The sequence below is a fragment of the Chelmon rostratus genome, chromosome 6 (genome assembly GCF_017976325.1).
Source record: "Chelmon rostratus isolate fCheRos1 chromosome 6, fCheRos1.pri, whole genome shotgun sequence".
Classification (NCBI taxonomy): Eukaryota; Metazoa; Chordata; class Actinopteri; order Chaetodontiformes; family Chaetodontidae; genus Chelmon; species Chelmon rostratus.
Window position 1 is genome coordinate 7,885,948 of NC_055663.1, and position 16,980 is coordinate 7,902,927.

The following is a 16,980-nucleotide window of genomic DNA, read 5'->3' on the forward strand; positions in this document are numbered from 1 at the left end:
AATGAGACGGTGTCCAAAAACAAAAGCACTTTTCTGACAGTGCTTTTCTTTTCCACTTAATTTGCACTGGATGATATGTTTTGTAGGAAGAGTCATGTAAATGATGCTCTTTTTTTAAATCAACATGACATTTGTGATCATAACACTTGTTGAGTTAGGGAAAACTTTATAAACAGATGTGTGCAGCCCACACAGTTATTCCTTACTGTAAATGATTCATTTCCCACCTGTATGGCTTTCGTTTTTCATGCAGTTATGTTGAATAACACATGTTTTGGTGCTTTCATGGCATTCTTGCAGCTTTTTGCCTTGCTTAGTCTCTAAATTCGGACAACTACCTACATTTTATCAAGCTAATAAATAATGAATGTTGTGTAGCCTACAGATGCCAGCATTCTGATCTAACACAATGCGAGCCAGACTAGCTCTAGATGGTCAGACAAATCCAATCAAACTCTGATCTTGCACCTTGTCTTAACATGCATTTTTCCTTGTCTGGATAACTTGTGTTGCATTCAGATCAGGTGTGAATGGGGTGCAAAAACAGAATTATGGACTCAAAAAAATCAAAACATAGCAAAACTTACTCTCCTGCTCCACCAGATTTTACAAGGGTATAAAGGGTAAAAAAACAATTCATGGATTTATAAGGTTAGTTTACAGTAAATCAGTTCCTTGTTTTCTTTCAGGCTTATGGAGATTCTCTGCAGTCAAAGTTTTACTCCGGTCCACCTCCAAAATTAGTGTTTTCCAAAACATTTGTTGATTATTCATTGTTGCGGGACATTTCAGCCTTCAGCTTCACCGCTGATATTTGGACTAGCAGAGTCAGCCAATTTCTCTCAGCAGTTTGACTGCACAGTGGATTGATGAGGATTTTACTCGCCTGAGAGTCATTGAACAAGCAAAGCAGTTTCGGGGTTTGCACACTAGCCATGCCATAGCAGATGTGTTTGAGGATATTCTGAATAGTTCTCTTTATGGTGTCATCTGGGACAAAAACATGATCAAAGCAATGAGTGATATTCATCGTGCACATTTTCATGTTTTAAAACTTCTTCTTCCTTTGTGTGTGTTCAGGTGGGAGGTCACACCATGCTGCCTATCCGCTGGATGCCCCCAGAGAGCATCATGTACAGGAAGTTCACCACAGAGAGCGACGTGTGGAGCTTCGGAGTCATTCTGTGGGAGATTTTCACTTACGGCAAACAGCCATGGTTCCAGCTCGCCAATAATGAGGTACACGATAACTTACATGGATACATGCTGTACGTATGCTTTAAGTCTGTCCATAGGGACTTCAAGGACAGTTCTAGTTCTTTCAGATTTGGGTCTTATATATTTTTGTAGGGTTGGCCATTGTTCATACGAGTTACAACGGCATTAACCTGCATGATGGTCTTGACCCGTCAACAGGGCTGTAGCTACCATGGTCATATCAGGTCATGTGCTTGGTCAGATTTCGTGGAATTTAGAGTGTTTAATGGTGTGAAGAGGAGTTTCCCCTCTGATTTCATACTCTGATCTTTTAAAACAAATAGCTTAAAATTTGTTATTAGGAAAAAACAAAAACAAATGAATTCAAGTAAATCATAATAGAATGCCTGACGGTGTGGAGAAGGCTTTAAAAGAAATTGTTTTTTAAATACTCCACAATTTTTGCAGAGTTTGTCTGGTGGCTATTCAACAACTTCTTAGGTGGCTGCAGTTCTTAATCTTCAATTTGATTGTCCTCAAGTTTGAAGCCGGTTTAAACATGGAATACACCAATGCAGAAGTTGTAATAAACAGGGATTATCCTTTAAGGTAGATAGAACTTGACACCTCCTTCATAGCCAAGCTCCCACGCAGTGGTGATGATGTGTAGCTGACAAAGCAGAAGTAAGGAGATCAATCACTGTATAGCTACATAGAACAGACTATTTTCTGTGACCAGTTTTTTCCTCTTGGAAAGCACCGCAGGGCTCCTGGACGTGCATGTGAAACTGACTGAGCACTTGGCCTCTGCATTCTTTCAGAAATGTTCAGGTTTGAAGGGGATATATTGCCACGCCACATTTATTAACACTACTTGAAAACTACAGTTGGCATTCGCATTTTACCCGAAGGACAAAGGTTTTTGGTCTTTGTAGGGGGAAATATGTTCTGACACTGGCAGCTTGCTCGTCCTCCGTCACTGAGCAGGTGAGTGAGTGTAAGGAAAGTCCTGACACTCCGGTGAGTCTGCATTTTTTGTGCCAAAACAAAGGATGGCCCAGAAAGGCAGCAAACTCAGCACATGGTAGTAATAGTTGAGTCAGTAGGTATTGAGCGACAAGCCTAAATCCCTGCAGATTCATTATGCTCTGGTTGTGCTCTGGGGAAATAAAAAAGGGAATTTCAAGCATAAGTGCATTACAGAGTCATGGAGACATCTCATGGAGATCAACCTTTCGAACATGTCTACAGTCGCCTATTCTTCAGGGAATGGAGCACACTATTTTAGAATCCAATTTTTATGAGGCGCCTATCCTTTGCAGACATCATAACTTCTGTTCTGATATTTGTGCACACCCTGGCTTCTGCTGTGTTATTTTAAAATGTAAAGCAGATCTCAGTGGACTCTGTTTTTGCATCTTGATATACCAGTGAGTCACAGGGGAGCAGAGACCTTGAGAATTGGGTTGGGTTGTGTGCTTGCAGCTCAACGATCAAATAACAGAGATGCTCATTCCTCACCTGCTCAGAAAACGGAACAGCACACTGAAGGAACGACATATTACAGACGTCTCGATGTTGTGCTTTGGCCCCAAGAATTCCTTGTTGTACAGGTTTCATGAGGGAAATCAGTAAAGAAGAGAGCTTTTACCTGGATTCACCTCAGTGATGTCAGCAAAGAGTATGAGTGTCTTGTATATTCAGTTTAAAAGCAGAACTGCTCTTTGCACCTTGTTTATTAGTTGAGCTGAGGTCAGACAGTCAAATACACAGCTTAGAGGACTGCGCCCGCACTCATAGAATCTGGAGTTACGGTATGTAATTAACATCTCTGTTTCATCTAGGTTTGCCATCTAAGGCTGTTGCTATAGTGAGATAAGGACAAAGCAGAATAGGATTGGTGCTGTTAAGAAAGATTAAAGAAAATTATTTTCTGTATTAGAAATTAATGGAAATGCAGCAATCCGACTTTTTCTCTCCTGGTACCAATTCCTGATCTGACACTAGTGCTCTCTTTTTCCAAACATCTTTCAAATCCGCACACATCATCGAGTGGACTGCGACTCATAAGGCCAGGTATTGCAGTGGCCCTGAACAGTGTGGCTTGCTGCGACTGAATGAATGGAACTAATCGCGGAGACACAGGATTTTGTAATGACATTGGCAATGACACTTTATTTAATGTGGAACGGTCACGTCATGGCTGATACCTCATCCACTTAATCACTCATATCATTTTATTATGTTAATGTCGATTGTCACACGCCGCAGTCACCTTCACTTCGGACACATCCTGTGTTGCTTCTTGCCACCAGCTTTTCTATTTTGTTTCTCAGTTTATGATTCCAGCTGCAGAGGTAATGCAGACACACGAAACAAGATCAGATCCAATCAATAAAACTTTTTCAGCGTCGTAGCATTTTTATCTCACCTTTTTTACAGCTTCTCCTCAAAACCCTGAAAATATTGAAAATGCAGTATCGTGGTAGCTAGTCTTCTAATCTGCCTTTTAAATAAATAAGATTAAGCCTGAGTGAGAAATAAAAAAATCTTTGCCAGATGGCTGCAGATCAGACCTCATGAATGCCAGTAATTAATGGCTGGAAGTCGGATAAACACTCAAAAGCAAAAGCAGTGCTTGAAACATCAGTGGTTGTGATCACTGATGTCTCTGTAATATAATTTAGTTTTGACAAAGAATTTGATTTTAATCCAAAATTTGGACTGTTATGTAAAAAATGACAACTATGCATAACAGTTTAGGTTGAAGGCAATGTTTTGCAAGTTATTGAAAATTTGTTATTAGTTAGAGTTACTGTTTTCTTCTCTCAAAAGTAATGGAACTACTTTAATTACTTAAAATAATTAGTTACTTGAGAAAGCAGCTTTTCCATTTTAAAACCACTTCAATTCTCTTATTCATGCACACATATCGTCAAAAACTGTCAAATTTGATCTTTCATTGTACCCACTACCGCTGTAGTGAGAGGACTTATTAATGACTAGTGTTCTTACCTGTAAGATACACTGGGGGGTATGGACTATGTGTGGCTTTTTGTATAGCTCAAGCCATTAACACAGATGAATTAACAGCGCACAGTGAAGCAGGAGCCGGGTGTGAAATCAGCCTGAGATCAGAGAACGGAGCTGACAGAGAGCAGGAAGTGTGTGTGCTGTGTTAATGCCAATATGATGATAATATATACACACAGTATTTCATGCTTCAAAACTACTGCTGCTGCTTTCTGTTGTATGTAAACATCCAAGATAACGGTGTGTGAGCGCTGTGCATTTAATTAATCATGCTCATTAGTGTAGCCGGATGAGACCAACTACTTTTATTTCATGTGGACATGAGTTATGTAAAGTTTCAACCACAGATGGTCTTCCTCAGGTCGAGGTGAAGATGTGAACACGCCTGTATTTAATAGGCAATTAATGATGAAACATCACATCTCCTGATTAGCCTCAGTGAGTCATCTGATTTGAGACATTATGATTACGATCAGAAAATAATGTCGGAGACAGCAAGCAAAGAATGAATTTTAAACAAAATCTTTACCTATTGGTGTACTCAATAGAGTGTAATATTAATGTCACATCTGTAATAATTTGGTTGAATAATTCCAGTCATATCCACATCAAATACATCAGAATCAAGTAGTGTGCTGGTGTTTTTTTGTTATATTATTTCTAAAGTAGCTATTTTGATGCTTTACAAAACAACAGTAGATTTGTTTGAGTAAATTTTTTAGCCAATGTACCCGTTTCTGCACTGTCTCTCTGCATCTGAATGACATCAAACTGACAGCTGTGACTAAGACAGTTACTGTATCTGTGCGGGAGAGACCAAATGAAGAACAGAAAGGAGGAGGAGCACAGAAAGGTGGAAAACAGAGAGGAGGAGCTCTGCCAGACGCACTTATATCTTTAGATTATGTCTCTGCCTATAACATGACATGATATTGATTTGTTATTTTATGGCAGCAATGAATTAAAGCTGCTCCATTGACATTGTGGATAACCTTGAACATGGCTTCTCTTTAGAAGTGCATTCGCTTCAGAATCAAAGAAACTCCTGCTCTGCAGTGAACATGACACACCAGCTCTGCGCCACCATGTTACCGTGACAGTGAGCTAACGCAAACAAACTTATCAATAACAAAGCAGTGCCACCACCCTCGAGCTGAACAGGAAAACACAACATTACTGGTATTACGACTACCTGCATGCCATGAATCAAAAATGTATCTGTTACTCTCTTGTCTCAGCTGTCTTTAAACCCTGAAGTTTGATGAAAAAAATAATTCTGAGTCTGTTGCTATTTCCCTATAATGCTATCAAAGCCATTCTCGTCTGATACGTAACTCAGTAATACCAAGTAATCTCACAGGATGTGGTAAGATACTGGTTTCATCTTAATACAAGGGAAATATTCAACACATAAATGTACCTTACTTATGCAAAGTAACAAGCATGTTGCGGTTTCGCTTGTCAAATTTGAACTGGCTACTATCAGATGAGCATTCTAAACATAAATCCACTGATTTATGAGAATCAATAGAATTAATAACATAAAATTTGTATGTATTTGTGTGATTAGGTCTGATTATTTTGCAGGAAGAATTCATTGTGTTTTGAGCAGACATTACAGTATGTCACCAATTTCCAAACAAAGATATTGTCAATAAACTTTTACGAGAACAGAAGCTGTGGAAGTAGCTGCTCTGAGGCAATGTGGGGTACACTGATCAGGTGCCAAGTTGCAGAGCTGGCAGGGGTGACTCAGGCAGGCAGAGTACCAGGACCTTGGACATGGCTTTTCCCTTGTCTGTGATAAATAGTGGCTTACCCTTGGCGAGTTTGCGGATCCCATAGCAGATATTGTCTCATGGTGGAAAAAGGACACAAGGGTTTGCAATACCAGCAGTGATCAATTTCCTATCTCTAAGAGCTTTAGAGTGCTTAAGGTGAACAGTGGAAAATAAAGATTCCACAGATATATCTGAAATGGTTAAGTCAAGTTTGGATTGCATGTTGTGCCCCTGAGACAGCTATAGAAAGCAAAGAGGAAAAAGGCTTCTAGTTGTGTGTCAGTGAAAGGAGAAAAGCACCCCATAGCAACCCTAGAAATCAGTTCAATAATTAAAGGTAAAATGACAGGAATACATTTATCTTTGCCTTGAGGGTTTCCTTTGTTCAGGCCAGCGAAGTTTAACTACTGTACCTAGCAATCTGCAAACGGATGAGTCCAAACATTAGAGGTCAAATTGAATGTCTGCCACCAAAGAAGCGGACTATAAAGGCACAGACCATGGAAATGTTAACAGGAAGGGCAGCTGTATAAAATGCTGACCATGCTGAGTTGTAAGCTTTTAATGTAGATTTCGCCAGATGGGGCACAGCAGGCAGGATGGGGCAGCATTGGGGCATATAGTTGTCGGAACTCCTGAAACAACCTTCATTGGCAATTTCTTCATTATCACATTAAACTATGATCTTTCTTTTCTTTAACTCTCTAGAACGGTGACATCCCCATAAAATTCACACAACCTGGGCTAACGCTTCAGCAGCGCAGTACTGAAAGTGTTTGAGAGCGGAGGGAGGTGATAATGCTTTTGGCCATGAGTCTGCAAACCAAAGACTTTCTAAAAGCCTCCAAAGCAAATGGTGGGAGCTGCATCAGTGGAAAGCAATGGATAGTTTACAGCATAATTGCATAGCAATAAGTATAAACCTTTCCAGAAGATTAAGGACAAAGGGCAATTTATACATCCCCAGCACAAAATCCAACAAAGATCTTCAGACATTGTGTTGAATACACAGGGGCTTCTTCAGTATAGCACATCATGTCAGCCAGAAAAATGGCCACTGGCACATCACTTTAAAAGTGTCCATGATATCTGCTTGATGATGGTCAGGGAGCATACTTCCTCAGCTATCTCCTGTCAGACAGGAAGTCTGTGATCCACCAGCAGGAAACAGGCACACTCAGCTGGCAGACCTCGTCCTGCAGCAGAGCAAGGATGCTGGTATTAAAAGCAGAGCTATAGTCACAGGACGAATGGCTCAATCACCGCTCCTTTCACTAAGGGTTTGTCTACAATGTTGGACTCTTTGAAGATAGACTCCCAATTATTGCACACATGAGAATTTTTGAAAGCATACACAATCCCTGAACAAAGCCAGTCAGTAAATAATTTACTAGACAGTGATTTAGACACCCTTTAAAGCCTTGGAAAGCCCAGAAACGTTGTCAAAAGAGCAGAAATCTATATTTCTTTTTGCCCAATGAGCTGTATAGTGAGGAGACACAGACTGGGATGGCCATCGCTTCAATGGTTGCAATTCTGTAGGTATTTGGGGTTAAAGTTAATGCACTTAAGATTCACCTTGTTCACCTCGATCCCACTGCTTATGGGATTCGAGTGAACTGAGCAGAGAACATCTGGGGACACAGGCTGACAGAGTGTGCAAAGGAACCACAGATCAAATGACAGGTGATAACTTTGAACTGGTCCAGTCTCTGATGACATTTTTGGATGTACATGGCAGCTTTTGCCAAACATTGCTAAGTATCGTAGCAATGGGGGCCTCCATAGGACAGAGGCAGATCAGATATAATTGCTAACTCACAGCCCAGTTCAGCTCTACAGTCAGGGTAACCCTCACAAATGGTGTCTTCTGTAAACACTGAAATGGACATTAAATTCAGACATGGTCAAGTTTGTTGAGTCTATGATCACTGTCTTTTTAAGACAACTGATACTTCCCCACAGTATACAAGACATTTGTCCTAGTGCTATGCTTCATTGCTGCTATGACTAGAGTATCACGTGCAAAGCTAATGTTGCCAAAAATGTTTGTGACCACCTGCCCCCTAGTGCTGCCGGTTATCTCTGTAATACACTTGTGACTGAACCAGCTCTTATAGTCTATTTGGAAATGCTATCACTACTTGTGACGAACATAATGTATCATAGTGGGCAACACACACCGAAAGCAGTCGTGTTGTGACAGGTATCAAAACACCTGCGTCTGTTGTTTTTATGTAAGACGAGATGTCAGTGTGTCAGGATCTGCTCCAGTATTATTTCACAGCATTGGTTTGCATCAGCTCTCCAGAAGAGCAGCAGTTTTATCACACTCCCTCGTTAGCTTGGCATCCTGACTACTGTGCCATGACTACTACTTCCATCTGTATGTCGGATCCGGTGTCTGCTACATGTGCCCATCAAATGACTCGGTATAGCCAACGCGTGTTGCACTTTATATGTGATGTTTACTTGCATAATCAAAGCCTTTCTTGAACAAAACGATATGTGATGTATTGTTTAACCATATGTCTCTCTGTCTTCTCAGGTGATAGAGTGCATTACTCAGGGCAGGGTACTGGAGCGCCCCAGGCTCTGTCCCAAGGAAGTCTACGATATTATGCTGGGCTGCTGGCAGAGGGAGCCACAGCAGCGCCTCAACATTAAGGACATTCAGAAGATACTGTTTACTCTGATGAAAGCCACACCAGTCTATCTGGACATACTGGGATAGAAATCGATTCAAGTGGAAAGGAATGGGATGTATTTTAGGTTGGACTAGATCACCACTGGAGTAGAAATGGGTTCAATGGATCGGAGGGAAATGGATTGCCTTGGAGTGGAAATCTGGCCTGGACTCACAGCATAGTCTGATGGACCCGTGTGAACTGGGATTAGGCATGGACTGTAGCTTGCATCCAACTGCCTGACATATAAGAATTGGAATGACATAACTGAAGTGCAGTGATGCGTGTTTAACTGGATTTGAATGAACTGGATTACATTGCATTGTATCACATCTTAATCAAATGAAATGTGTTGGACCTTCCCTACATGGTTGGGTCCGGGCTTGTGTGGTTCAGTCTTGCTCCTTTTCGGATTAGCTCATGACTAAAAAGACTTGACTTCAAAGTATGGATTGCATCAAACTGGGCTGAACTGCATTCACCTGATTGTACTGGTCTGGTATGGCTTGGTTTTCTTATCCTAATAATTTAGGTACCATCATTCCCCAGTCTGTGCATTTTCATTTCATCCTGTCTAAATCAGTGCAGCTTTGGTCTTGATGAAGCCTGGCCTGGCCTGGTAGAGTCTGGCTCGGCTTGACTATAGTTTAAATATCCTATCCTAATAGATTATTTTGATCCCCTCTAACGTGTTTTTGTCCGTGTCCCTTGATGAGTCAGGCTGGGGTTGGTTTAGTGTACCTGTAGTTTTCCTGCTCGGCCTTATTTGGCTTGTGTTTTTGGCCGGTCATCTAAAACTTCAACTTCTGCTGTGTAATGGACATGTAGAAGTTCAGAAAGAGGATCTGCACAGATTAATCTTAAGAAATCTCTTTGCCTTTTACAAATCTGGACGCTTGTCTGTTTACCTACATGTATTGGGATTGTCATCTTTGCTTAGCCAGATTGGATTCAAAGCCCTTCATGTAGAACTTGAAAGTGTCCCTGGCAAACATTCTTGAACATCTTCAAAATATCATCATGACTCCCTGCAGTTTTGAAGTACTAAATATGTCCGTTAAATAAATCTGTAAGGGTTAAACTTTTATTTAATGACCTACTTTGTGGGGGTGAAACAGTTGTCTGCTTCTGATGGATTTCTTTATTCAAGCGATGATAATAGTCTTTGATTGGTGGTTCTTAGTAAAACCATGAACAGAGGAACTGAACTGCTGCATCATTTCATTGTGGAACCTTTACTGGCATCACCACTCCTGAAACCAGCAGCAGTCTTGTGACTGTCCAATACAAACGTGAAGAAAGAGGCCAAAATGCTGACGAAGTAAACCACCACATTCCAGACAGCAATCAACAGAAGAAAGACCTGGCAGTTCAGGCTTGATGTTAAGGAGTTGCACTGTTCACATGACCATCTATAGGACAGACTTCATTTAAACATCGAGGAAGTGGGTCAACAGGAAAGGACAGCGTGCATTAGCCAAATGTCATGTACAGCAGCCACTGTGTTCTTAAGTGCTAATCCAACGTTAGCACGCTTCATTGTTTTCATCTGCAAAGCCTTCATAGATGTACCTTCTAGTTCTGGCCTCGTGTTAGTCCACTGAGCTGTTCTCCTCTGCAAGAACCTGACCAGACCTTCCAATCCTGAGCCTGGAAGCATGGCCTGAGTGGCTGTCCGTCGCCATAGAGATGGACTTAAGTGCCTCCTACTTCTTTCTAAACACTGGGAACTCGAAAACATAGTCTTTCAAAATAAGAGCACTTTTACATTTTGTTTACCTGCTTAAAAATGTACACTAGCTGTAAACTGTACTCGTTTTTCTTACGAACAAACATACTTTCAGCACTCTGTGTATTAAGAAAAAAACCCTCAAAAACAGAAATAAAATGATGAAAATGCTACAGAAAAAAAAATCCTGGAGGAGAAAGAAAAAATGAAGGCAAAAAGGAGCTTTTTTTGTACCCTTTGCAGCTTGACAAGAACATTGAACTACCCAAGGTGAAGTTACATTTTCTGTTTTTTTAAAAAATACACATTCTATATATTTTTTATTTATTTTAATTTGAAATCAAAGGATGGACCTCCGCCATGCTCCAAAGCCATTGGAATATTCTGCCACTGGATAGGAAAAAACTGATCGCCGTTAAAAGACGAACAGCTGGGAGGTAGACTTTAAGGATTACTTAAAACTAAGCATTTTTGTTTCGTGTGATACAACTGGATCCGCTCTGGCATCAGATCCCGGACATGATCGAGCAACAATAGCTTTATGGCAACAGCAAGTACGAACTGAAAGGATAACGATGGAGCTACCAGTCGATGAACAAAATCATGTTAATTTTAAAACGAATGTATATACTGTAAATCTCTTCGTCTTGAGATATGTTAACTTATTTCCTTTTCTCGAGTTTGATTATTTTTAGCTTCTTGATGTGTTGTTATATGGTTCAGTGAAAGCCAATAGATATTTTGATAATATTTCTTTCCAGTTGTAATTACTGTTATTATTTACTTTGGCTAGTCATACAGTTGTAGAATGTCTTTTCAACATTTTAACAAGATAATCTACATTTAGATAATTTCTGCTCATTGTATTTTTAGTTGATCATTTAATGGTAATGTATGAGTCAGGACAATAGAGGGAAGATGTCAAGTTATTGGGTCAGTGTCCTATTAACCTCCTCAGAGTGCAAGTACTGTTCTGGGATCAGAAACATTCTTCAGTCTTAAAGGACCACTTCAGGTTTTTGGGACCTGAACTGCTTTGCCACCCAGAGACAGATAGAAAGATTGATTTTGATTTAAAAAAAATACCCTCAACAATTCTGATTCTGAACTCGTGTTCATTTTACTGTGCAATAGTGAATTTCAGATTTATTTTCCAGAAAAGCACTTTTACTCTGAGAGGCCAGACACTACTACACTAACTATATATATATATATCACTCAACTGAGCATCCAGACCTTTGTGTCCCGTGACTGACTGAGAGTCATTATAATTTAAAATGAATGGATGACAAATCAGGGCATGGGGTCATTTGCTAGACATGCTTTACACGTTTGAAAGGTTTGATTCACTGTCAAATGCAGAACATTAGGTCAGTGAGGTTGGGTTTAGTGTGGGTCATCATGGCCATCAGTAAAACTGACACAAACCAACAATCAAAAGGCAGCACTCTGTCCCTTAGCTTGACACACGAAAACCCATGCTCAACTGCAGATTGGTCGACTTAACAGCAAAATGACAAAGCTTTGTTCAAGTTTTGCCCTAATTGATAGCCATAGCTGTATTAACGATCTGTCTGATATTAAAGACGGGGCCGCAGCTTTTCTGTCCCTCAGGGTTGAAAGACTGAGACAGGTTTACTGTGGTCAGATAGCTGTGAGATATCTACATGTAAACAACTGTCATACTATTCAGTGTACTGATGTTTCATTGTCATGTATCTGATGTTGTTTCTCAAAAGCGCCTAAATGATAAAATAATAAAACTTCAGATTTTTACCTGGCATTAAAGCTGTAATGGAGATAAAAATGTATAAATATTTGACAGATGAAAACACCTGTTCTGCCTGGGGAGATAGTATCTGCAAATCTGATCCCAGTGCTTTTCTAAATTCTGCCAACACCTGTGTGAGGCCCTGGGTTTTTACTAAATTATAAGTTCATGTATAAATTACAACCACAATGCCAGGATAAAATAAGGCCAAAGTCATCTTGTGTGCTTGTGTGAAACCTCGCCCAGAGTGTGAACATTTCCAGCCTCTTTCTTTCTCAGCAGTTTCGAGAATCACTGTATGATACAGTCGCTGTTTTCTGATTTAACTGTAGCCACATTAAACAGCTGTATTCCACAAGTATGAATATTTATGAAGATGGAGTTTTAGCAGGCATAGGAAACGCGTGTAGCTACAGTAGCTGTTCAGTCCTATGTGCAACTCACGGCTTGATGTCTTTTCACACTGCTGAAAAAGTCTGTTGTGCATAAAAGCGGAAAAGGCAAGAATGTAAAAACACACCATCCGCTGGTGGATCAGTACTATGTGTCATATACGGTACATTGCATCTTTCTCTCACTGTGAATGTTTTTCTTCTGAATGTCCTCCAGGAAGTCATGTTTTACCAGTAAGGTCTACTAGGTTCTCAGGAGGCGCAGCTTTATTATTGCCTCGCTCTGCGTGTTCATAGATTCATGCTCTCATGTGTAGCACTTTCCATGGATACAGCTTAGAAAAAGTGCATGCACTATGTTTGTGGTATTTCCCTCTATAGGGGTCTTGCATAATGGTGTGCTCCCACCCCTGGGTTTGGCTGCTGTTAGACCAGTCTTACTTTTGCTCTTAAGATGTGTTCAGACTTAACATGACACAGGAATGTGCCTTGCGTTATTCATAGGATTTGACCAGGCGTTGTTTATTTGCTCCAAACAATACTGACTGTACAGATGTTAACTGCAGGCGAGACAAGCTGGCTCTGGGGTATGATCAAATTTTTTGTTTTTTCAGAATTTGGCTGTTGAAGATCAAGTGGATTTGAAATATTTAAGCCCCAGATATCCATTGCTCCTTACTGGAAAATCCACCTTGTTGCGAAGTGACCCTGCTGTGTTCATACTCAGGTCTCAATTACAACATTAGCATCGCAATGTGAATTCATCCTAATTTACACATACTACATACACATATTCATGCACTGCACGCTGCAAGAAAAAAGGATTATTTCTAGTCTGAAAACTTTTCAACAGCCTTTACATGTATCTTAAAATATTCTCACTTAAATATATCACTGGACTTATTGTAATGCTAATGCCAAAAAATGATATTTACGGAAAACCCTGCAGTGGTCACCATTAAAATTGTCATTTTATTTCTCACTGGCTGCAAGTGTTTGACATTAAAGCTGCATTAAGCACGACTGCAAAATAAAATCCCAGCTGTCCTATCAGTCTCAGTCACAAAGTGAAGCCGCAACAGAGAGAAGAGTCTTATCTTCAATGAGTTAGTTCCCTTTCCTTTGTCCAATTAAATTGTACCGTCAGTACTGTTAGTGGCAGAATGTCTCCTCTCTAGACAGGAAGTGAAAAATGAGAAATTAAGAGCAAAATCTACTCTTCAGAACCACTAATATCACTGTCTGTCATTCCTGTGATATCCTGGCAAACGTCACGGTTGGTCAACATGATTTGCTCGATGCTGGTCAGTGACCTCAACTGGCAGGATTTCTGGTTACTGAAGCTGCCCTGTGCAGCTGTTCTCACTGCTTAAGAAGTTTGGCCTAGCTCTCACAGGACAGGGTTCTTTAGACTTAGAAAGACCAGTCATGCTGCTCTTCTGAAGTCCAAATAAACATGAATGGGTTGACAGTGGTCCAAAAGTCCCCCTAAACATTAAGGCCTGTGCAGGAAGTAGTGTATACTTAATATGTCCGTCCTTCAAACAGGGTGATGGATCAACACCTGACTGTCTTGCAGGGGACCGAATTTGTACACCTGTATTAATGTTTGTTTTTGTTCTTTCAGCGATAACAAAGATATTTTGTAAAATTAACCACTTCAGGTGTTTTTAATTCCTCAAATTCAACCACAACCATGATCTTTCCCTAACCTTAAAAAAAACCCCCGAACATTGGCAAGAATGTTGAAGTGATCCAGGATTCTGCAGAGTTTTGTCTGGTGGTTCAAATTCTGCCCAAATCACAAGGATACGAGCATCATAAAATTTAAAATGCACCAGTATTAACTATAGACCGTGTTGTTTTGGGAGGTTTAGCCAGCTGGCCTTCAGCCCTCTAAATGATAAATCTTTAAATGAGGCAACCAGGTGTGTAACAATCATCAGGAACTTCTCCTGTAGTCCGCGCAAGCTTCCTGGAGGACAACATCAGTGCACAAAACACAGCAAACTCTCCAGTATTCAAAACAGACCCAACACACTGCTAAACGTGTCCTGCGTGATCACAGCTTTAAGCTTTTGCTGAGTGAGTCTCAGTTGTCTACTTCAGTAGTGAGAGGAAACGGTTCGCGTCTCTTTCTGTTGGCTCATGACATCACATTTATACTTTTTCACTTCTGTTGTCCTTATGTTTTTGTTTTGTTTTGTCTTTTTTTCCAGCATTGTTCTTTCTATAATCGCCTGGACTGTTTTTCTCTTTCCACACTGTCTTCAATGTGACTGTCGCTCATGTACTCCTTCATTCTCTCCTTCTTTCTCACAAGTGTTTTCCTGCATCATGTTTCCCATACAACCTATTTAAGCTGAATATGTTAAAACACCATTGCTTAATAATAAGTCAGTGTCTTTCTCTACTGCTCTCTCTCTCTCTCGCTCTCTCCCTCTCTCTCTCTGGGTAACGTGTTGTATACAGTATCTGTCTCCATACTATCCTTTATAGCTCCATGTATTAGAATAATTTGGCAACTTATATAATGTCTTTTTAAAAAGCTGAGATGTGGTGAACTTTTAAGGCGGCTCTGTGTATGATTCTGACTCATTAAAAGTTACTTCATCTTTGAATAGTTGTGTCCTCTTTCTTGTTCTGCACTTGTTTGTCTTTCCTTCAAGCAGCACCTCTCCAGGAAAAGCTGGAAAAAAGAGATTTAGAGAATGTCTTCGTTATTGAAATGGATTATCCACTTCATCTTTTAATTAGGTCTATCAATTATTGATTACGCTGATATACAAGAATAGACCACTTCAAGCTTGCATTTGAATGCTCACTTATGCACTATTTGATGCCAGTATCTAACAAGCTTATTTTGTAGTTAGTTTAAAGTTGGACAATTGCTTTCTTGCACGTTTCTTTTCACACTTAAGGGGATAAGTAGCGATTTGATCTTAAAAGAACAAAGTGTAAAAGCATCAAAGAAGCATTCGAGATGGATTGAAACACATGTTCAAATCACCTCTGGAGGAGGTTTAAGGCATTTTGTAGCCAGATGTAAACAACACCTCTTCATGAGTTAGCGGGTGAGCTACTTAAACTATTGTTGCTAAAAGTGTAAATGTTTTTCTTCTTCAGGTGCATTACCACCTCCCTCTGGACTAGAGAAAGACTGACCCTGGCTTACATGTTGCTGGAAAAACCAAGATGTGCAATCAAGTCAACAGACGCATACTGTACACGTGGCTAAGTGTAAGTGAAGGATATGAGACACTTGAAATGACAAGTGTGAATGCAGTGGTGGGTAAAGGACTGAAACCTTTACTCAAGTAAAAGGACAATGACACCCATAGAAGATTGTTCAAGTGAAAGTCGAACAACCTATTTGACAAACCTATTTAAGTGAAAGTATAAATCTACTTGGTCAATAATCTACTTGACCAAGTTACTTTGTGTAACTTTGAACAATGAAATCTTCACATCTTCACAAGTCACATTATGCAAATACAATCCAAGTCTCAAGTCTTTGGTCAAGAGTCTGAGTCAAGTCTCAAGTCTCTGTCTGGAATAAGTGTTGGGCATCAGGCACTTTGCTTTGCATGTTGACTACCTCTAATTTAGCTAGTATTTTCTGTTTAATACAATTATTTTACATATGTTTTTTTATCTACATGAATCTATCAATAAGATTACTTTAAAACATCTTACTTGATATCTGCCTAACCTACTATTGCTGCCGTTAGCTGTTATCTTAATATGTAGCCAACCAAACCTGCTTTGCTATAAACAGAGCTATGATTTCAGTGACTCTAGCAGCTCTTGTGCAAGGTGCTGAAAATGGACAAACTTTTATGCACGAGTTTACATCAACTGGTGAGCATCTTGGCGCTAGTTTCGCTGACACGCTGTCCTGGATGTGCCCCATAGCCACTGGATCAGCTGTTGAGACTCCCAAACCAGCCTTCCCTAACTTCTAACTGACAGACTGAGAGCGTCACCTCCAGCCAGGAGTTAGTCTGACATTGTCCACCACAAAGACAAATCCAGCAAGTAATTAAATAAAAGGGCACCAAGGCACACTCCACCACCTGAACTCTCACTGAACAATGAAAGCTGTGATAATACTCACCATGTTGAAGCCAGGGAAGCTAATCTCACCACCAGCATTAAGGCTGACCGAAACCCAAGAAATAGCCCTAAAACCACTGCCAGGCCGAAGGCCAGGAGAACTATTGCTAACGCTCCACCTGATAAGATGAGGGCCATAAATAATTCTAATAACATCCGATAAGCCAGACACCATTCTGATAGGGGACACTGTAACCAGGTATATAAGAATGGCAAAAACTGACAATCTATCCATGAATGACACATCTGTCAGGGAGCGAACAGAGCTGTTGCC

The 16,980-nt window shown here is 40.3% G+C and overlaps 1 protein-coding gene across 1 annotated transcript in view; it reads left to right on the forward strand.

The window, feature by feature from the left end:
- The window catches only part of LOC121607944 (NT-3 growth factor receptor-like), a 211,173-nt gene extending 202,428 nt beyond the window's left edge, over positions 1–8,745 (forward strand). Inside the window, exons 18-19 of the mRNA XM_041939009.1 lie at positions 1,081–1,239; positions 8,560–8,745. Coding sequence (XP_041794943.1) covers positions 1,081–1,239; positions 8,560–8,745 — 345 coding nt within the window. The remainder of the gene's footprint in view (positions 1–1,080; positions 1,240–8,559) is intronic.
- The last annotated feature ends 8,235 nt before the right edge of the window (positions 8,746–16,980 follow it).